General features: G+C 47.2%; 2 protein-coding genes across 3 annotated transcripts in view; both read left to right on the top strand.

Moving 5' to 3' along the window:
• The first annotated feature begins 2,454 nt into the window (after nucleotides 1-2,454).
• FAM180A (family with sequence similarity 180 member A) lies at nucleotides 2,455-17,937 on the top strand. Its single transcript, XM_081038688.1, has 3 exons — nucleotides 2,455-2,786; nucleotides 12,666-12,766; nucleotides 14,318-17,937. Exons 1-3 carry the CDS (start codon nucleotides 2,711-2,713, stop codon nucleotides 14,660-14,662), a joined length of 522 nt encoding a protein of 173 aa, XP_080894814.1. The 5' UTR covers nucleotides 2,455-2,710; the 3' UTR covers nucleotides 14,663-17,937.
• A 1,398-nt stretch (nucleotides 17,938-19,335) lies between these two features.
• Nucleotides 19,336-21,006, top strand: part of SLC13A4 (solute carrier family 13 member 4) — a 38,121-nt gene continuing 36,450 nt past the window's right edge. For both annotated transcript variants that reach the window (XM_081038686.1, XM_081038687.1), the window contains exon 1: nucleotides 19,336-20,174. In XM_081038686.1, coding sequence (XP_080894812.1) covers nucleotides 20,076-20,174 — 99 coding nt within the window. In that variant the 5' untranslated portion in view covers nucleotides 19,336-20,075. The remainder of the gene's footprint in view (nucleotides 20,175-21,006) is intronic.

The raw sequence follows: 21,006 nt of genomic DNA, 5'->3' as shown, positions 1-21,006 counted from the left end.
CTAAACTTATTGTGGTGGTCATTTTGTGATATGTACATATATCAAATCATTATGTTGCACACTGGTGTTATATGTGTTAAATGTAAGTTATATCTCAATAAAACTGTAAAAATAAAATAAGGATCAAAAATTTGTAAGATAACTGTTTTAAAAAGGAAAAAAATCACAGAGAGAGAACAATACAGCAGACGCCGAGAAGTCAACAGAGTGAGGAAATCTGACCTTGCAAATAAGAGGAGTGGTTTGCTGGATCCAGCTCCTCTGGGCTTCCAGAGAACCCACTAGCAATTATTCAGAAAATTTCAGTCATTTGCTAAACCATCAGTAGTTTGAAATCAGCCATAGTGGGGGTATTTTCACCAGGAAATTGGCAAACGCTGCACATCAGGGCTTCCCTCAGCCCTCCAGAACTGGTTTACCAAACTCCACTGAAGGGGTGCCAAATGTAATGCTTCAAGGCCGGCTATGGAATCACAAAGACCTAGGTTCAAATTCCAGCTCCATCATTTACTAATTGGATGACCTTGGGCAAATCACTTAACACCTCTGAGACTCTCTCTTCATGTATATGTAGCACACGTGTATGTGCCAGATATAGTTCTCAGCACTTTATATGTGTGAATTCATTGAGTCCTCACAACAACTCTATGAAGAAGGAACTATTATTATCCCCATTTTATAGATGAGGAAAGTTGAGGCAAAAGGAGATTAAGGAATTCAGCCAAGATCCCACAGCTACCGTGTTTCCTCAAAAATAAGACCTAACCGGAAAATAAACCCTAGCATGATTTTTCAGGATGTTCGTGATATAAAATAAGCCCCACCGTATTTCCCCCAAAATAAGACCAGGTCTTATATTATTTTTTGCTCCAAAAGAAGCATTAGGGCTTCTTTTCTGGTTAAGCCTTATTTTCGGGGAAACACAGTAGTAAGTGACAAAGACAGGCAGTCTGGTTCCAGAGCCTGCCCGCTCACCTGCTAGCCCTGCGCTGCCCAGCACAGTAGCCACTGGCCCCATGGGGCTATTGAGTACCCCAAATGTGGCTGGTCTGAATTGAGATGTGCTGTGAGCGTGAAATATACATTGGATTTCAAAGACTTATTATTTAAAAAAATAGAAAATACCTCATTAATACTTACATTGCTTGTGTGTAGAAATAATATTTTGGATATATCGGATTAAGTAAAATATATTATTACGATTAATTTACCTATTTCTTTTTACTTTTTTAAACGTGGTTACTAGAAAATTTTTAATTACCTTGTGACATTATAGTCCTGTTGGAAAGGGCTGTTCTATAGGAACTTCACAGCTTGAAATCAATTAATACAAATAAAGCACTGAGCACAGTGCTTGGAACAAATTAACACCCTCCAGCTATTACTGATATTCGTGAGATTAATCGTTTTCAAATGTTATAGTCAAGTTTTGGGAGGTGTTTTTTTTTTTTCTTTTTCTCCAGCAACTACTTATAACAGATAAAAGAGTTCTGATTGAAACAGAGGACATGCTAAGATCACCTCTCAGTGGCCCATTTACCCTGGGTAACCCCCCCACATGGTTAAACCATCCTTAAATGTCCTTCAATCTTTAGCACAACACATCTGTAATTTCAGAGAAGGTAAGGAAGTAGTATTGGATAAGATCAAGGTGTCTGTGGCAGCGCTTTTAAAGCGATGTGGATCTTAAATGTGCTCCCCACAAATGCGAATTGGTAATTGTGTGACATGATGGAGGTCTTAGCTAACACTGCAGTATCATATTGCAATAAATAAGTGCATCAAATCAACACATTCTACACCTTAAACTTGCACAATGTTATACGTCAATTATGTCACAATAAGAAAGAATTAATCGCTTCATTAGATACCAAAAAAAAATTATCACAGAAAAACACGACCATTTTGCTTGGGAGAATCAAAGTAGTTTCATCCCAGGTCTAGACCCAGTCTAGAATGCAGGGTCTCATATGTGAATGGGGGAGAGGGTCACCTGTGGGCCCCTGGGTCATCACCTGCATATATTATGCCTACACACCGTGGCACGTCTCTGATTTTCACAACCTGCCAACTCCCCATCCCTACAGACCCTGGGGACAGTTCTAGAACTGGCCGTAGGCACCCCCATGGTATTGCTAGGGAATTGCTCCAGGGAAGGACATGACACTCAGCTCAGACACTACAAGGATTCTGCTCTCCTGCAGGCAACTAGGGGCTCCATCAGCCCGGCGTCTGCAAGGCAAGCCTCCCAGTTCCTCCTGCAGCCCTCGCCCTGGCTCTGGTATGTGTGTGTGGACAGGGAGAGCAGCCAGCTCTTCGTCGGGCTCTCTAACAAGTTCCACGAGTCTGTTTGTTAAAGAAAAATTCCAGTGGGTGCATCCAACACATGGAACTTAAGTACAGAAATTATATTTATCCGCCCCACTGCCAAGGCGATCACATGCCCCGTGAGTCACTCCAGATGTGCTCAAAAACAGTCTTCCTGTGGAAGCCCAGTGCCCCAATCCCAGAGAGAGTCAGAATAAGAGGTCCCAACTCGCGTCCCCCCAGGAGGCAGCCTCTGCCTCCATCTTCTGAGGCGGGAGGCGGCATCTGTTCTTGTGAAAAGGGAAGGTGGTAAGAACTGTACCGTCTCCCTGGGAGGACTGTACGGGCATCCCTGTAGCTCCTGAGGACCCACTGGGTGCTTCTCACCTTCGTGGAGGAAAAGATGTGTTGGAAGACATTGCTGCTTCTGCTGTTGTGTTACGACGCTCAGGCTACTGTGTCCCACAGGTGGAGCAGGGGTGAGTTGCTTTTTATTTATTTGTTTGATGCTCATCATTCTTCTTTAAGTACCATTAGGAATTTAGGGGTGGGGGAGTGTAGAGGAGAGAAGGAAATTAGAAGCCCCAGATCCTCCTCCTAGCTGGTCTCTGCCAATTGCTTTATGCCTCTTGACACGTTAGCAGGTGTTAGAAGGTGGTGGGGAAAATGACATTTGAAAAAAAATCAAAGCCACTGAGGGGACTTGGTCAAGATGGGGAGCAGAGACAGCATCCTTCTCTGACGTGCCAGAAGTCATCTTTGCTTCATACCATGTGGACACACTCCTTTGAGTTTCCCCCAGGCCCAGGTGGCTGCAGCCGGACAGGGTGTGTGGAGAGTAGGTGCTCAGGTCTGACACTCACACGCTGGGGCTAGGATACAAGGATGTTACCTGGGGAACCTGACAAGAGGCCCAGGATGGGGTCTCAACACTGCGGCCTGATCAGGAGTGGACACAACCTTCCAGCTGGTAGAACTGGCCCAGTGGCGGGAGACGAAGGGTAATCCTTCAGCATCTTCGCGTCTGCCTGCCTGCCTGCCTGCCTGTGGCTCCCACCGGCTGGCCAGTGCACCTCCAAAAGGAAGGGGCCCAGCATGGTGTTGTCCCTCATGGCCGATGTCCTTTCCCTCGGGATGTAGCTCCCCACAGCCAGAATGTCATCTTTTCTCTCTGCCCTGGGACTGGCTCCAGGTGGCAGACCCGGACAGCACATTCAGCCAGAGTTTATCACTGTGAGGAAGTGAGGGACCAAGAGCGCTGACCACTCCGTGCCAATCTGAACTGAAATCCTCCCGCCTGCCGCCTGAAGTCAACTGAGGTCTCTCTCCCAGAAAAAACTGGAAAAATAAGTCAGGCTCATAGGTGTTTCGAGAGATCCAAAATAGGATGAAGACTGGCATGGAGGCATAAGGATGGGCCTCCTGGTTCTCAAGGAGAGTGTCGGGAAAGGAAGGAACAGCCAAGTGGGAACAGAGCGTACAGAGCATGTGGATCTGAAATGGGGGGAGGGGAGAGGGCTAAAGCCCTGTGCTTACTTGGGTTTTTCTCCCCTCATTTTAAAGCCTGAGATTAGAGACTTGTTCGTTCTCTGAGTTGAGCTGTGAAATGATTGTTGCCCAGGAGCAAATACTATTTTCCTTTATTTCTGGTAAGACCATTACACACACACACACTCACACACACACACACACACCCCTCCCTGCTCATCAGGTGCACAAACTTTGGGGGTAACACTTGGAATTATGGTCTACCACTTACCCCTGTGCGACACCAGGGGTACTTAACTTGCCTACAAAAAAGAGATGGTCATATCCACTCTTCCTAATGCACAGGCCATTAGAGAGCCAAATGAGATGGTCTGCTTTGTAACAAGGCTTGTAAACATCAGATAAAAACCAGCTACCCTGCAAGGAGCTCGGAGATTTGTTTCTGTCTCCATCCAGCTAGCTGTGTGATCTCTGGCAAGTCTGAGCAAGTCACGGACAGGTAACATACTAACAGTAACACAACTTACCTTCACTGTGTTGTTGTGAGAGTCAGATTCAAAAATGTAACTAAAATGCTTTGTAAATGATGAAGTACTCTAGATATGTTAGCCTCTTAAAAATGAAAAAAACAATTCATTAAAGAAAAGCTTGGACACTCTCAACAGAAGGTTCCAGAGCGGCACCCTGGGAGCAGCTGCGTGGGCCCCCAGACCGTCCTCACTTGGGAAGATCTGCCCACAATAACAATCTAAATAAAGACCCAAAGCCAGCACGGCTCAAAGAGACCAGGCTGAGGCAGCGACGTTAAGCATTAGATTAGTCCTTCATGTCAGTGTTCGGTCAACACATGATATGGAGTCCCTCCAACCATCATCAAAACTCTTCCACATAGTTGTTTTCATTTTTGACATTTCTTTTTCTGATTATACAAAGAATACATGATTGCCATCTTTTTTTTTTTTTAAGATGGAATGGGAGTCGCACCCAAATTTAAAAATAATTTTCCAAATGTACTTACTGTTCCTTTCACCTTCATCCTTACTCTACTCCCAACCCCACCCTAAATCCAGGCCGAATTTCGAAGAATTCCCTTTGGAAACAGTCTGAGGCTGACTACCCCTTCCTCCACCGCGTACGCCAGCCCCAGCCCCCACCCTCCACCCCCCACTCTGCCCGCCCAAGTGTGGAAATGTAGAAATAAACCCAAAGGGAGTAGACCCTGCTGTAGGACATCCCTTTTCCTACCGGTCCCGCTCGCTGGCAGCCTCTCTATAAGAAGTGCTGTCTAGGATTCCGCCCTGGGGGTAGCTTCCCACAGCAGGATCACTGCTCCAGCCCCACCAACCTGAGTAAGACCAAATGACTCACCTGTGGTTAGCATGGCGGGGGGGAACAGGACACACCTGGCCCAAATCCATGCCCACCCCCGCTCCTGCCAGAGCAACCCTTGAGCGGGCTCGGGGGAGAGATTAGCCAGTCTTTTAAAAAATATCTATGTATTAATTACTATATAAATACCTATGTTTTTTTAAATACATATAAATCATTTCTTTTTAAAGCAGTTTAATAGGGGAGGGTAGCCCTTCAGCTATGTGGTGGAATTTATGTCATTTTCGGGTGTCCGTCTGAGTGTCGTGTGCGTTTTCAGTCCTGACTGTTCCATAAAGGCCTATGGTCAGTGTTCAGTGAGTGTGACCGACTAGCTGGTGTAGCATGATGGAGCACACCAATGTGGTACCACCTCGCTCACTCCAGGAGGCAGGTGTCACATATTCTGACCACTTCCAGGTAAGAAAACTACAGTTAGGAAGGACGTTCATGGGCCCCAGGTCACGCAGCCAGCAGCAAGGAGAGAGCTGGATTTCGACGGCCCCCACCCCCAGAGTGGTATCAGAGTCCCGCTGTCATTCATCCCTTCCAGGGGCTCCTGTGCTCCCAGCAGCCCCGAGCGCCCCCTGGGTGGTGGGACATTTTGGCCAAGGGGAGCTGACACATAGCAGCCTTTTCAGAAGCACTCCCTTTGGACCCCAGCGCTCCGGGCCAAGCTCCTGGCTTGCTCACAATATCACAGTGTTTCTTGAAGGGCTGGCCCAGGAACAAAAAAGTAAATGACACCAGTAGGCTCTGGCAAAAGATCTTTTATAAATGAGAGCTTTTCCTTTCCACACCCACTGGCGTTTCCATAGAGTTGCTTCAACTGATTCATTAAAAATATGGTTGTATTTGGGCTCGACATGGTCTGCAGCTGGGATCCTTTCCAACAAGCTCTTTGGGAGAAATGCTGTGCACAGCTCAGTGAAAACCATGATTTACCTTAATACCGCTCTGTCATAGCGACCGTATTGGGGGATGGGAGGGAAGAAGAGATTTTTATCCCAGATTATAAAAAGCCAAAGAGAAGCTCAGGCTCAAAGTAAAAATAGGCTTCTCTGTGTAGAAAGACTTCTGCCTGTATGTCTGGGGAAGAAAGCTTGGAGGGGTGAAGACTTGGGGGGCACAAGGGCCAACCTTGACTGAGATGATGAAAAGCAGCTTCTCCCAAGCCAGAACTCCTCGGAGATGAAGGGAGGGCATGATGGAGACAGGAAACAACATCAACTTTCTGATAATTCACCGGGACCTGTAACCTCAAATAAGTTCTAGAATCAGTCTGTCAGAAAGAGAAGGAATTAGTGAAGTACTCTGTTAGAAAAAAATGTAGTTTAGTGATAACGGTAGTTAAAGTGTTTCTATGGGGTCATTCATTCATTCAACAAACAGCCATGGGCAGGATGCTAAGCATTGGGAATACAGCAGTAAACAAAAGGGACATCCCATGCCTTATAAAGCTGGCATTCTAGTGAGGGGAAATGGACAACAAACACATATAGAAATAAAACATCTGGATTGTTGGATGGCAATAATATTGGGACAGGTTAGAGGGTATCAAGGATTATAATTTTAAATACGGCAGTCAGGGAGGGCCTCCCTGAGGAGGTGACTAAAGACCTGGAACAAATGTGTGAGTGAGCGATGCAGTTTCTGGGAGAGAGTATATAGGCAGAAGGAACAGAAGCGCAAAGGCCTGTGGCAGGAGCACTCCTGGGGTGTTCGAAGAGCAGCAAGGAGGCGTGTGGCTGGAGCAGCCATGAGCCAGGGGAGAGCAGCAGATGAGTTCAGAGACATAGTGAGCAGTCAAGTCATGCAGCACCGAGGGCCCGTTTGAAAATCTGGCTTTTACTCTGCGTGAGATGAAAAGCCATCGAGGGTTATGGGCTGAGGAGGGACATCACCTGACCTATGTTTGCACAGAATCGCTTTAGGTGCTGTGTTAAGAACAGAAGAAGGATGGAAGCCGAGGATGGGAGCAGAGACCCCAGGAGGACAGGTGATGAGGGCTTGGACCAGGGGACTAGCAGGGATGAGACAAGAAGCAGCCAGGTCCCAGATCGATTTTGAAGGTAATGCCAACAAGAAGTGCTGATTAGTGGGATGTGAAAGAAAAAGTCAAGCGTGACTCCGAGGTCTTTGGCCTGAGCCCCAGAGAGAGATGGGAAGATGGCAGACAAAGCAGGAAATGTGTGTGTAGGCGCATGTGTGTTGGGGGTTGGGTTGGGGATCAGGAGAGATAACTGTTACCCATCTGAAAGGAGATTCCTGTAAGGCGATTAGATATATAAAAGTCTGACCTGAAAATATGAAGTTGAAAGTCAGCAGGGAAGTGAAGGCAGCTGAATAGAGAGAGCCCAAGATGAGAGCCAGACTCTGCAATCGGAAGAGTGAGGAGAGAAGCAAGAGCAGCCAGCCAGGAGGGATTGTTTTTAAAACAGAAAAAGTAACATGTTTTCACGCTGACAGGAGAGATCCAGCAGAAAAGTAAAAATGAAGGAGGCAGGAGAGAAAGGGGGAGAGGTGAGCATTGTTTTTGCTGGAGGCCATGCACACGTGGCAAAGGTGGCTTGAGACCAGAGGACGGACACAATAACAGAAGAAGTTGGTGCATTTGGGCAAGAGGCAGGTAACTGGTTAAAGGAGGAAGGAGAAGGTGTGAAACCGAGTAGGAGGCATCAGGAAATATGGGTAATGTTTGGGCAGCATGCAAGGGCCCATGTGAGAACAACAATCGGAATTTCGAGGGTGACCACTTAACAGGATGGTTGTGTATTCCTCCAGCCACGTTCAGGTGCACCAGTGCATGTGTGGAACAGGTAAGGAGAGAGATAGTGGTTTTGCCAAGTGATCGCGAAGGAACAAAGAGGGACCAACGGAGGTGAGGCTATGGATGAGACGGTGACCATAGAGTTGTCACTTGAACTTGCATGTCACATTATAAGTCAAAGGTAGAGAATTTTTTTAAAAACTACGCGTGATTCATTTAAGAGCATGTTCTGTACCATATGCACCTGCAGGTCACAACATCACCCTTCCTGTAGTTACTCAAAGCTGAGGCCCACCCAGTCTTTGGGCAGATGTGCCCACAAAAGGATAGTACTACTCACCCTATACCCTGTTGGTGAGATTGGGTTCTGGAGCCTAGATTTTAGCCTAGATTTTAATTTCAATCCTATAACAAGCAACTTGGGTGGCAGAGGGCAAGTTCCTTCACCTCCGAGTCTCTTCATCTCTATGTTGGGTTGTGAATATATACCCCACAAGGTGCATACGGAAAGCACAAAGCACGATGACAGGCATGCACTGGGCTCATGAGCTGTGGTTAAGTCTGAGCTCCACACTTAAACAGCTGTGGTCTGAGGTCCAAATATGTCTCTTGACAAAAAACATGGGAACATGCTGTAACACATGATTCCTGCGTCTCTGGGTCCAACGTCTGGACTGACTCAGTGCATGTGGCATGACCTTTAGCAAGTGAATCATTTGTTCTGTGCTGGTCAGTCCAATGAATTGTAAACACTCCAGTTCTCCAGAAGGCTCATCGGTCTAGGAAGGGGAGGAGGACAGAGGCCCCCAATTCCCCTGCTCCGAGGCCAGCAGGCCTTCACACAGAGAGACGTGTGAGTCTCTGGTGATCCCTGGTCACGTTGAGTGGACCTCGTGGGCACATTCACATCCTGAAGAAACAGCTGGAGAGTGGGCTGGGTGTGTAGCATTGAGTGGAGAAGAAAGAAACAAATCGGCCCAGTTGTACAGCAAAAAATGACACAGTCCGTGATTTTGGACAAAACTGCCCAGCAGATTCTTGCCTGAGGCTCAGTGCCCAGGTGGCACCTAGGAGGGCACGGGGTCTCTGGTCTCCCCAGCCCACTCCCCTCTCCCTCCTCCCTCAGAGAAGCTGCCTTTCCTAATGGCCCACCAGCCGGGAGCACTCAGGTCTCCCTCCTCTGAGACGTGCAAAGACTACGCTGCCCAAAGCAGTGTACCAGTCACTGACGGTGAGGAGGGAGCCAAACTTAAAATGACCTCCATGAATTAGGGAGATGAGATGGAAGGGAAAGGAAGAAAGACCAGCAAAGCACAAATGCAAGAGTCCCCAGGGATATTTTGTCTTGTTGCTGCTTTTTTAAATACCTGGTTTATTTTTGAAAACATTCCAAACTATATATATTGAACGTGCACGCAGAGCCCGGCTTTATGCAGACCTTGAGGTGAAGCAGAGGAAGGCAGGAAGCCCATTTGCTTCCTCCAGCAGCTGGCCATCACCGGCAAGATGTGAAATGTGTAGAGTGGATGCAGAAAGCATTAGGAGATAGGGAAGGAAAAACAGCGTCCGGTGGGGTCACGGGGAAAGGTTTCCTGGGGGAACAGGGCTGTTTCTCTCATCAAGAGAGAGCAAGTCTAGTTTAAAGCTTTATACACATACCTCTTGTTGCTGGTCAACTCTTGTTTCGGCTATTTGCATTTCTGGCAGGGCCCAGACTTCTCCTTTATGGACAAAAACATGTGGTGTGACTGCACAGTTAACTTTTTACCCAAATGTTCTGACACGGAGCAGACATAACTTACCTCTCACCCACCATCCGCAGAGATGATTTTATGCTCTCCAGGCCTCACCCCTTTCCTAGGAAGTCAGACCTGGGCAGCCGCTGAGATGTCCGGCCCAGAGCTGGCTGCACTTGCACAGCCCAAGGGGGCATAAAGGCCCCTGCCTGACACGCTGTCAAGTAGCTACAGTAATGTGAGGGGTACCTCCTGCAGAAGATAGGGGCAGTGGGGGTCGGGGTGGGACAAGGGAGGGGTCCATCTTTCTGATTCCTGTGCTCCCCACACATACTTTCTGAAGCAATCATCGGTCCCCTAGCCTAGAGGCTGAAGCTATTTCTAACAATCTTCCCCAAACTGTTATCGTTTTAAAAAGCATGAGAACAAGGGCTATTGGAAACAATAACGTTTCTATTATTAAACTCAGCTTTGATTCAGGAAGTATTTTCTTCCCAACTCTGTGAGACTAGGGGTCCACGTGGGTGAGCATGTTACAGGAGTGTCGCTGTTCGCAGGGGACAGGTGAGTGAAGAAAGTGCAGGTCTAGCTGTGAGTAATTTCCCTCCCGGGAGGCAGCCACCTGATGTCTGAGGTGAAGGCAGCAGAAAGGATTCATGCCCAGGATATTCATCCCCTCCGAGCCCCTTCACCCGTGGGAGTGCTCATTTCTTTTCAGGGAACAAAACCTTTAATTTCACAATAAGAAATTCTGGAAGAAGAAGTAAAGAAGTAAACTTACTCTCAGATTGCATCCTCAGAAGGGGGTTTGTCCACCTTTCATAGTAGGAGAAAGAAACAGGTCACATCTTGGTCTAGGACCAGTTCTGGTCTTGGTGTCATCTCCCACCGAGGACAAAGCAGAGTCCAAGTACATACCCTCTTTGTGTCTCTCCTCGTTTGCCTTGGTCTCTTCAGATGACCCTGGAATGCCGAGATGGGAGTGAGCTTTGCATTGTGGCACCATCTGCTTGGCTGTGGAGCTGGATAGCCCAATGGTTATCAACCTTGCCTGCCCCTTCCAATCACCTGGGAGCTCTAAATGTTCCTGATGCCTACATCCACCCCAAAGATGCCCGTGAGCTGGCCTGGCAGGTGGCCTTGGGCACTTGGGTTTTTTAAATCTCCCAAGTGATTTCTCATGTACAGTCAAGGTTGAGAGCCCCTGGGCTAACCTGCGAGAGGCCACGCAGCCAAGGCAGCACCTTGTCAAGCAGCCTCAGGTCAAGCGCCCTCTGATTCTCAACGTTGGCTACCATTAGAAGCACCTAGAAAGCTTTTAAAAATCTGACTATCCCAGTCGCACTCTAGTTCAATTAAATCAGAACCTCTGGAGCTGGAACCCAAACATCAGTGTTATTGAAAGCCCCGTGGGTGGTTCACAGAGCAAGAGACACCTCACTCTTGAGCTCCACCTGAAACTAAAGGCAGAAGTAATCAGTGGACAGAGGCAAAGGCCTTCTCGAGCCCTAAAATCTATGATTCTGGGGGAAATTGGCATTTTTCCAGGAAAGAGAACAAATTCTGCTAAATTGCTGGGCTAGAAAATACTGCTCTGGATTCATAGGCACCTTCCCCACATTGGTGTGGGGAAGCAGAGCTGCTCACTCCGCTAGCCCACCAAGGCCTCCCTCAGCACGTGGAGTTGGTCAGCCAACACCTGGAAGCCTGCCAGGCTCTGCTGGGGGTGCAGAAACCTAAACCATATTTATCCGAGCCCCTGAGGAACTTGTGGTATAGATAATAAATGAGTGCAGAGAAAGCAACATTATAGCAACACTCCACCCAACCAGCTCCTTCCAGGAAGTGGGAGATCCCTACCAGTGAGCTTTTCAGCAAATGTCTTTATATTGAAGATGTTTCATTTTTATCAGGTTGGATAGAAAGCCTTCTAAAATGCTTCTGCAGTTCCCGGCCTTCTTTAATACTGGACAACGCGCGAGCCTTTCTTGATGGTCACAGGGCACCATGACCAAGAAGCAGAGCTGTGGTGTATGGTTATGCAAATTTTGCACAGCACCACTCCAGGTGGCACTCCTTACCTCGAAATCTCATGGATTTTCAGTTAGTTGCCCAGTGTTCTGGGAGATCACAATCCAGTGTGTCTTCAAGAAGCTGTGCCTTTTTCTATCAGCGGGCAGCAGGCTCGCCGGTCATTTCTGCACAGTGCCCTGGTTCACGGAGGGGCTGCATGGGTGGGCGTCACTGTCTGCTCCCAGCCTGATATGAGACTGAAGAACTGCCATCTGTGATTATTCCTACATCCTATAATATAGTGTCTTCTCCTTTACTTGCCCTCAGTCAGGTCCTAATTCTTTACCAGAAGCAGCCCATCCATCTTCCTCCAGAGACCATTTCTCAATGCACCAGGGAGGAAAAGCATTAATAAGTCATTGACTTTGTCCCAAATGCATTTCTAAGTCAGCCAGCCCTTGGGGGAAGCCCTGAGCTTGGTTCCACACACCCTTAGAGCCATACTTCGCAGTCTTGTGTTCCTTTACTTTGCCGCCTGCATCCAGATTCTCAGCAGCTATATTCTGAAGGGCTGGGAACTAGCTAGAAGTCTGATCCTCTGACTAAAAGGGTTGTCAATAAATATAAGCCAGCATTTCATACTGATAAAGTGCTAAAATGGGAACCGTATTAGGGAACCGTATTACCAGGGAACTAACTCACTTGTTGTGTACATTTCCCCACCACCACCAAAAAAGAAAAATACTTTTTGGGATGATTCTTATGAGCAGCCAGGTTTGAAATCACTGGTCTGAAATAGTCCCATGTGACATGCCTGGGAGCTCTCTGGGACACACCAGAGCTGTCTGTCACCTCTCCTGCTTTATGACTACCACCACTTCGAGATCAGTCTCTTTCAAGACAGGCTGGCTAACCCAACGCTACCAGAGGGAGAAGGTCAGAGTGTGCACAGACCCTCGAGCTCACTCTTTTGTTTCTTGCAGCCGTCCTCTTCCCTGCTGCCCATCGGCCGAAGAGGTCCTCATCAATGCCCTTGAATCCCATCCTGCAGAGCTCCCTGGAGGAAGTAGAACTGCTCTATGAGGTAGGCAGAGGTGAGAGTGGTCAATTTACATCACCCCTAAGGCACTGTAACTTTTCTGTTCTTTGAAGTGACCCAAGCCCCTGAAAATGAGTGGCCGCTACTGCCATAGGGACTGGCCGAGACTAGTTTCTGGAGGTCATTGAATCCTGCCCATCCCAAAGGAGCGTATCCCTCGTCTCTCCTCTCCTTTCCCACATGCCATAATGATGGCATTAGGGGTTAAGTGGAGGCAAAATTAGAGATTTAGGTTTGGTCCCCAGGTGTCACTCTCAGCACCCAAGCAGCAGAGTGGGCAGTAATCTCAAGCAAAGGCTTCGAGGTAAAACGAGTCAGTAGTGTTCAGGCAATGTCAAGCCTGAACGGCTGTCTGGGTGGAGCCGTGTCTCCAATAACCACATACTGTGACAGTCCAGTTTCTGACTGCCCCAAAGGCTCTCTTCCTCTGCCTCTCGCATCTCTGACACTCAGACCCCACTTCTCCTCCAAACCACAGGCAAATTTCCCAAGGCCAGTTTGGTTTGTTTCAGTGGTGAAATTCCAGGTTCAAGATCTGAGCGTTAGTTCTGGTGCTGCCACCCATCAGCTACATGACCTTGCATAAAGCCACCTGTCTCTCTGGGCCTGAATCTTCTCAATTAGGAAATGAGGGACTAAATGATCTTGAAAATTCCCCTCCTGCCTTGACATGGCCTCTGACAACCTCCATGTTCTAGAACTATCTGGCTAAGAAAGAGACAGATTGCTGCAGCCAAGCAGTTGAACCAGGGGGGAGATTCCAAATCCTGCTTCTGGGAACACACTGGAAAATGCACAGCTTTTGCCAAATCTCGAACATGCGAGTCCTATGAACAGATCCGTTTTAGGAAAATAGCAGACAGTAGCCTGGAGATGGATTACAGTTGGGAGAAGTTGGAGACAGAGAGAAGAGTTAGAACCCTGAGTCCAAGAGATATTTATTAGGTTCCTGGCCCTGAGCAGAGAGTGCAAGTGGCAGGCCCACCTCTTCTCTTAAAGAACCAGTGAAAAATGAGGACAAATCTCTGTATCCCTCTTAATTACTAGTACAATTCTCGGCATCCTTCAATCCCCAGCTTCTGACTTAAAGTTATCCAAAATAGTAAGTTCACGCTTTCGATCGTTGGTGGGTGGGAGGGAGAAAGGGAAGGAGGGGTTGGGTGGGAGGGAGAAAGGGAAGGAGGGGTAGACCCAGCACACTAGGAACAAAAAGTAGTAATTAAACAGTGGCTTTGTACCAGGCACTGTGTCAGATGGTGTCCATATTTGTCTTATTTACTTCTCACAATATCCCAGTGATGTATTTCTGTTACTAGTCATTTCACAGAGGAGGAAAAGAAGGCTCAGAGAAGTAACTAACCCATCCAGGGTGACACCGTTAGTGGGGAACTGGGAACTGGAACCCAAGTGTCTTGGATTCCAACGAGTTTTCCGCAGCCTCTTCCCTAAATGGACGTGCGTTGACAATAAAAACAATGGTGTCCTCAACAGTGCCCAAATGCTTCATGTCTCCCTCCCTCTCGCGTTTCTCACCAGTTCCTGCTAGCTGAACTTGAGATCAGCCCGGACCTAGAGATCTCCATCAAGGACGAGGAGCTCGCCTCCTTGAGGAAGGCGTCGGACTTCCGTGCCATCTGCAATGCCGTCATCCCCAAGAGGGTCCCTGACATCCGCAGGCTGAGCGCCACCCTCTCCAGCCATCCTGGCGTCCTTAAGAAAGAGGACTTTGAAAGGACAGCGCTGACCCTGGCCTACGCAGCCTACCGCACTGCCCTGTCCCAAGGGCATCAGAAGGACATCTGGGCCCAGTCCCTCCGTAGCCTCTTCCAGGCCCTGAGGCGTGACTTGATGCGGTCCTCAGGCTCCAGAGTGTCTCCCTGAGAGACGCCCGCACCAGCAGGGCCCAGCACACACACTAATCCAGAAATTCTTCATTTTCAGAGACCAGCAGCAAAACATGTGCCACCCACTCAGAGTAGCAGAGATTATTAAGCCAGATGCTCTTTGCCCCTTGTAGCTTCCTGACAAGCACACCTGATTCATGTCATACATAATGTGATGTAGGCTGGAAGAAAGGGCTGGAGTGGTCATTCAAGATGACTCCAGAGGCCGAACGGGTTGCCTGGTGACAAGCAGAGTCTAAGATACCCTTCAACACTGAGTGACTGCCACAAATACTCAAGAGTGAGGACAGAACTGGAGGAGACATCATAGAGGTTTGAGCATGGTGGGAAGATGGGGGACAGATTTCTTTGGTTCTAAGAGATCAGGGTGCGGGGTTGAATGAATCTTTCTTAAGGTTCTGTAGTAAGAAAGAAGCTAGAGCTACAGCCAAATAAATACAGTGTAAAAGTTGCTGAGAAGAATCAGTTAGAAAATCGGTAATTTGATGACCTATATGTCTGGACTCTTCTTATCTGAAGGCCGGTCTAAAACAGAGAAGAAACATGAAGAGGGGCGGGGGGCACAGAAATGCTACAAAAGTCATGCCTGTCTTTTGAGCAGAGAAAGCAAGCTAATGCAGAGAGGGTCACCTTAAAGAAGAGGTGGTACCAACAACCATGCCTTTCCATCCTAACACTAAAATTATGCGGCAGCATCAGAGAATGAAGTGCTCCAAATAAAATCCTAAATGATTTTCAGGTGACAGATGTTTTGACCCTTTCAAATGCCAAGTTTTCATTTTAGCAGCATTGATTTGATATATTTTGAAATTCTACATACGAAATGCCTAAAGCTTTTATTTTGCATCTTTGAAACATTCTAATGAAGGAGGTGGAAAACAGAATCTCTAAGATGCCTGGACTTCTGAAATTTCCACAATCATTTCCCTAACTGTAAGCTATTACAGGGAGGACACCTGGACCATTTGTACCAACACTGGAAAGCCCATGGCTTTGCTAATTGTGTATCTGGTGTGAGTTTTTCTGCTGCCTGCCTCACAGTCGGGCTACAAGAGGTGCATTTTCTTTGTGACCGATATCACTTGCCCTTTATATTTTGTTCTTTCTTAGCTGCCATCACCTAAAAAACAAGGTAGCTGGGCTTGTTATAATTCTATGTTAAATAAGAGTTAATAGGTGAAGCACCTGGGTTCTAATAAAGATCCCTCACCAGTCAGAGGTCTCTCTGGCTTCTCCTAGGTGTGCAGCTGGGTCCTGAAGCCAGGGTAGCAGTGAATGGGTGAGCATGCATTGGGCTGAATTTGATTCTGAAATGAGTATTTAACAATTGTCATTCGATGATGACAAAAGCTGGTCTGGATTTCTGTAAAATCTTTGTACAACTGAGCTTTGCCTAGCGGGAAGAGAAAACTAGAGCTTTGCATTCTAACGTTCTCAGGCTCCGAAGTTTAATAACTCACTCTCTTTCATCCTTATTCCCTGATTATACTGTTCCTTTAACTCCCTCAAAGGCAGACTGGTATATGCTGTTTCGTTCAATTTTTGTCTCTCTAATACTACGTGTTCTCTTCGACCTGGTCACTTTGCTCGTTGTTGGTATCCCTGCTGCTCTATCTGTGGGTCTGATTCAGATTATCTTTACATCCATTTGACATTTGCTCGCTCTATCTCTGCCAGCCCGCATTCATCCTCTGACGCACACTGGCTTTCGGTCTCCTTTGGGTCTCACTGCCTGACTAAAACAAAAGTCGGTGTACAGGCGGGGTGGGGATTGCCCAGAAGGCAGATCAGCCTCACCATCTATCTTCACTCTCTGTACTTTCCCTTGAGGTGGGTTGGGGAGGGGGGTCGGTAGAGGCCTCAGTCCCCACCACTCTACAATAAATACCCTGGCCATCAGAGTCTTGCATCACACCCTGTGATTCCATCCTATCAGAAGGGATCTCAGAGCTTCCCTTCAGTCACCAGCTGGGAAGACCCACCCTGGTAATTCCTGCTGCCCAGGCCATCATACACATGGCTGCTCCCAGGAGCAGGACTTCCATGGTGGAAGGGTGGCTCCCAGACCAGTGACAGCAATGGTCATTCATTTACCCTGCAACAAAAAATTGAAGGCACTGTACTTTTGTGCTCATCAATCAGGGCGCATGTATGTAGCAATATATGACTGGAAAAAAAAAAAAAACAAGAAAGGCATGACCTCTTTTAAAGACAAATAAAAATTTTATTTTCAGTAACTGGATACTTAAAACACTATTTTAGTCTGAGTATAAATTGCTTACCCACAAAAAGTTTTATACCAATGGCTTCATTTACATGCAAAATCAAATATTATGCTCATGACGGACACCCAAAAGCCTGACTCTTTGCCCAATGAACAGGAAAGTAAAAAGACTGGACAGAAACAGAATCTTCCATTTTGCCTCATGAATACCACCACACTGTACCTACCGCCATCACAACCAAGTCACATTTTATCCTATTTACTCATAAACAGAATAAATTTGGGGTGTGACATTTGTAGTGGAAACTTGCCTGTGACTTAGGGAACCAATTCTGCCATTTCTATACTGCTGGGAAATATGAGGATCTATACATTCTGGAAGTTTCCTCTAGAGCTGGCATCCTCACAGCTACCTCTGATGTCACTCAAGAGACATTGAAACACATCTCTGTGCTGAAACTTTCATTGCTCTGGCATCTCACCTTGAATCCAGCTAAGACTATCACATACTGGTAAATCAATCAGAAGGTATTCCCACGGGTACACTGATCTAAAATCAAATGTTTGTTAAATGACTTTCTATGGTACCCCTTACTCTCCTAACCTATTTTAATGTCTTACTTTTTGTGTGTGTGGTAAAAAAGCACAACATGAATTTACCCTCTGAACTATTTTTAAGTGGACAGCACAATAATGTTGACTATATGCACACTGTTCTGTGTTCAGGTCTCTTTTCATCTTGCAAAAATCGTAGCTATGGAACAACAACTCCTTTTTTCCCTCTCCCCAGCTCCTGGCAACTGCCATCCACTTTCTGTTTCTAAGAGTTTGACTACTTTAGATACCTCACATAAGTGGTATTTGTCTTACATTTCTTAAGCCTCGTATTCTGGAAAATGTTTTCCTCATCTGAAAAAAAATGGAGAGAGTACTGAAGAAGAACTACTGGTCTTAATGTGTCATTCACCTTCCCTAACTTTATTTAACAAATATTCACTAATGGTGTAATAAATATGACATGATCAAGTTACTAGGCTCAGTGGAATCTTTGTTACCTCAGCTTTTCTCACCAAGGAATTTTGAAGTTGTTCATGGATTTAACGTAACCTTGATTTCCACAGTTGTTTATTATTTATCCAGTCTCTTTTAGTATTCGCCACCAAAACGTTGTACGTGCAGTATTATTCATACTGAGTTTCAAAACCATCACAAAAATAAGGCCTGCATGTAGTAAATACAGTAGCCAGTTTTTAACATGCATTTAAAGAGATAAGTCATCGTAGCCCATCCTATGATGGCATGATAATTTCTAAGGGGACCTAGGATGTCCACGGCTGCACCTGCCTTAGAAGTCAAGAAGAACTGGTTTTCTAGAGTCCCTTCTCCAATTACTTTACATTTACCCTGGGGATCATTTCCAACTGGTATAGCTGCAGACCTTGGAACGCCATTCCTTGCATTCCGTAAATTCAAGAGAACCTGGGTTTCACAACCCTTGATTCTCCTCAGCCTCTCTCAGATCAAGGCAATGTTGCTGAAGACCACCACTTATGGAACATTTGGGGTTGTCTTTCTTTCTTTTCTTCCTTACCCCAAATCCACATGGTCTTTCTGAGAAAGGCTAACAGCGTCTCCCTATCTATAAGCAGCAGAAAGTCGAGTCCGGCTGCTGGCAAGGGCCTGTCCCTGAACTTGTCAGTTTCTTCCTTGCCTTCCCACCTCCTCCTTGCAGCCCAGCCAAAGGAAGCCTTCTGCTTCTTTTTTGGTAAAAAGCCTCTGAGAGAAGCATTTGAGCACCTACTCCAACCAGAAAGACCACTGACATCTGGACTCCAAAGACCTCTGTAATGATACTGGCATCTAGACTTTTCCAGAGAGGCACAGCTGTCCTTCCAATTCTCCCTACAAAGGTCTGTGGTCTTTCTTACAAGCAGACACCCTCTGCTGACTCAGATGCTTTATCAAATGCTCTTTGCCACCAGGGAAGTTGGAAAGGTTTAATACTGTACACTCTGGGGCAAATTTGTCCAGAATTAACATTTTGTTTTCTCCTGCCACCAGACCCATCATCTTCCCAAGGGCTAGGGCCCTCCCAGAGAAAGCTCTGTGTCCTACAATCTGCAACAATAAAACTGTGCTTGGGGAAGTGGATTAGGTTTACAATGATGGTCATCACTCCAGCCCCTAGAATGTTTGAAAAACAAAAATAAGCTTTGCAAGTTGCCTAAGTTCTGCAGAATCAGCAGGCCCCTGCTGGGACCAATCAAGAAGTGCCTTTGGAAGAGATACTGACTCATTCTTTCCAATGTGCTGATTGGCTGTGAGGGATGGGCGGGGCTACTGCCTCTGTCTGGCTTCCCATAGGTGAATGAAAGTTAAGGTGGGCCTCCAGCTAGATTTTGTCCCGTGACAACTAGGAATGTCTTGGGAACTTTTTTTTTTCTGCTCCGGAGGCCCAGGCTCAAGGCAAATTATAAGTGGGAAATCAATTTGAAGGAAAGAAATTTGAACTAAGTTAAGGTGCCACGTCCTGGGAGAGAAGCCCAGGACTATCTGAAGTCTGCATCCTCCGCTGACAAACTCAGGGGGGCTTGATTTAAGGAAGGGGGGGGGTACTAGATTTTTTTTTTTTTAAGCGAAGGGGGGTACAGTGAGTACAGGTAGGAAGTGAAACTGGTACTACTACCCAAAACAGGCCATCAGAGAAAGGAAAAATGATGGAGGTTAAAATGTACTCTCGGTATTTTTAATTTTGTAAAGCCTTTTGATGACTTCTTCAAGGCCAAACACCTGCAGCAGAGGTGTAATTCTGATTGATTAAGGGGGCTTTGGGTAAGCCCTAGAATGAAATTACTCTATTACTAATCCAGCAAAGAGGGAACCCACTATGCCCCGGTTTACCATCCTTTGCCGGTTCCTTTCTGCTGGGCATAAAACCATGCTCACCAATCCCACCTAAAACAGGAGACAAGGAGCCCGGCTTTTTGTGCAAGCAGGGGCTGTAACTGCCCTCCTGTTCTGCCCCAAGACGAAACAGGACTCTTGGCAGCCGAGGGAGGCGTTAAGAAGTCTTTCTGGACCGAGTGCGAGCATCGTGAGGAGCTAAGGCATTTATTGGGCCGACCAAGCGAGCTCCGAGGGGGTCGAGAGCTCACAGAGGTCCAGGATGGGCTTGCTGAAGGGCCTTCTCCGAGCAAGGAAACTGCTGCTGGTCATCTCGGTGCCGCTCCTGCTGCTGCCTCTGCCCATGCTCCACTCCAGCAGTGTGAGTACTGGCCTGTCCCCTCCTGGGGCTGGTGGGTCAGGTGGGAGGTCAAGCAGGGGTGGGGGCTGGAGGGAAAGGGGTGCTTATGCAGTTCCTCTGTGCTTTTCTGTGCGTTTGAAGAAATGGAAGTGTTTTCCTGGAGGACACTACTTTCTTCCTAAAAACTGCCCTTTTCATCCCTCTATCTCATTCCCACTCTCCCATCCAATGCCCCCAGCCAGGAGAGAGGTTAGAGGAGAGGCCGCTGAGCTACCTGATGTGTGTTCCACAAATCAGTGGCCAGCCTTCCCTAGCAGCAGGGATGGGCCCGTGGGACGATAAGAAGAAGGACACCCAGCCTCCCGTAGTTGTCAGGACTCAACATGTGACCATCTGTCTGTGAGAGCAAGTGGAGATGCAGGAGGGCCTCCCCTTGTTGACAATGAGGAGAGGATGGGGAAGGGAGGAGACTGGGGACACAGGACTGGGGTGAAGTGGGGTGTGGCCTGCATGGGCTTCTCCTGCACCTCAGTGGGAGAGCCACCGGCTCTCATAACCAGGATTTGAACGTTCATCTCCAAAGTTCCCTCTGAACTTTGCCCTGAAAACAGAGTTCAGCATCTCGGCTTGTGCTGTTCCCCGGCATATTGCCCTTTATTTGTATCCTCTGTGTTCTTGAAGGAGAGACAGCAAATGACATGATGAAAAAAGCAAGAGCCCCCAACTCTAGAGTGTGACCTGTTTTTTGACCGGGTTTGTGTGAGCAGAGAAGGCCCAGTTTTTGCTCTATACTCATCTTGCTGCTCATACCATCACTTGCTGCCCTTCCCTCCTTGCTCTCTCCTCTCCCTCT

The sequence above is a fragment of the Rhinolophus hipposideros genome, assembly GCF_964194185.1.
Source record: "Rhinolophus hipposideros genome assembly, chromosome: 25".
Taxonomy (NCBI): domain Eukaryota; kingdom Metazoa; phylum Chordata; class Mammalia; order Chiroptera; family Rhinolophidae; genus Rhinolophus; species Rhinolophus hipposideros.
This window is presented reverse-complemented; position numbering and strand designations above follow the sequence as displayed.

Coding starts and splice junctions, on each gene's coding strand:
- FAM180A (XM_081038688.1), top strand. CDS start 2,711: ATGTGTTGGAAGACATTGCTGCTTCTGCTGTTGTGTTACGACGCTCAG. Junction 2,787..12,665: donor GTCCCACAGGTGGAGCAGGG/GTGAGTTGCTTT, acceptor TGTTTCTTGCAG/CCGTCCTCTTCCCTGCTGCC. Junction 12,767..14,317: donor AAGTAGAACTGCTCTATGAG/GTAGGCAGAGGT, acceptor GTTTCTCACCAG/TTCCTGCTAGCTGAACTTGA.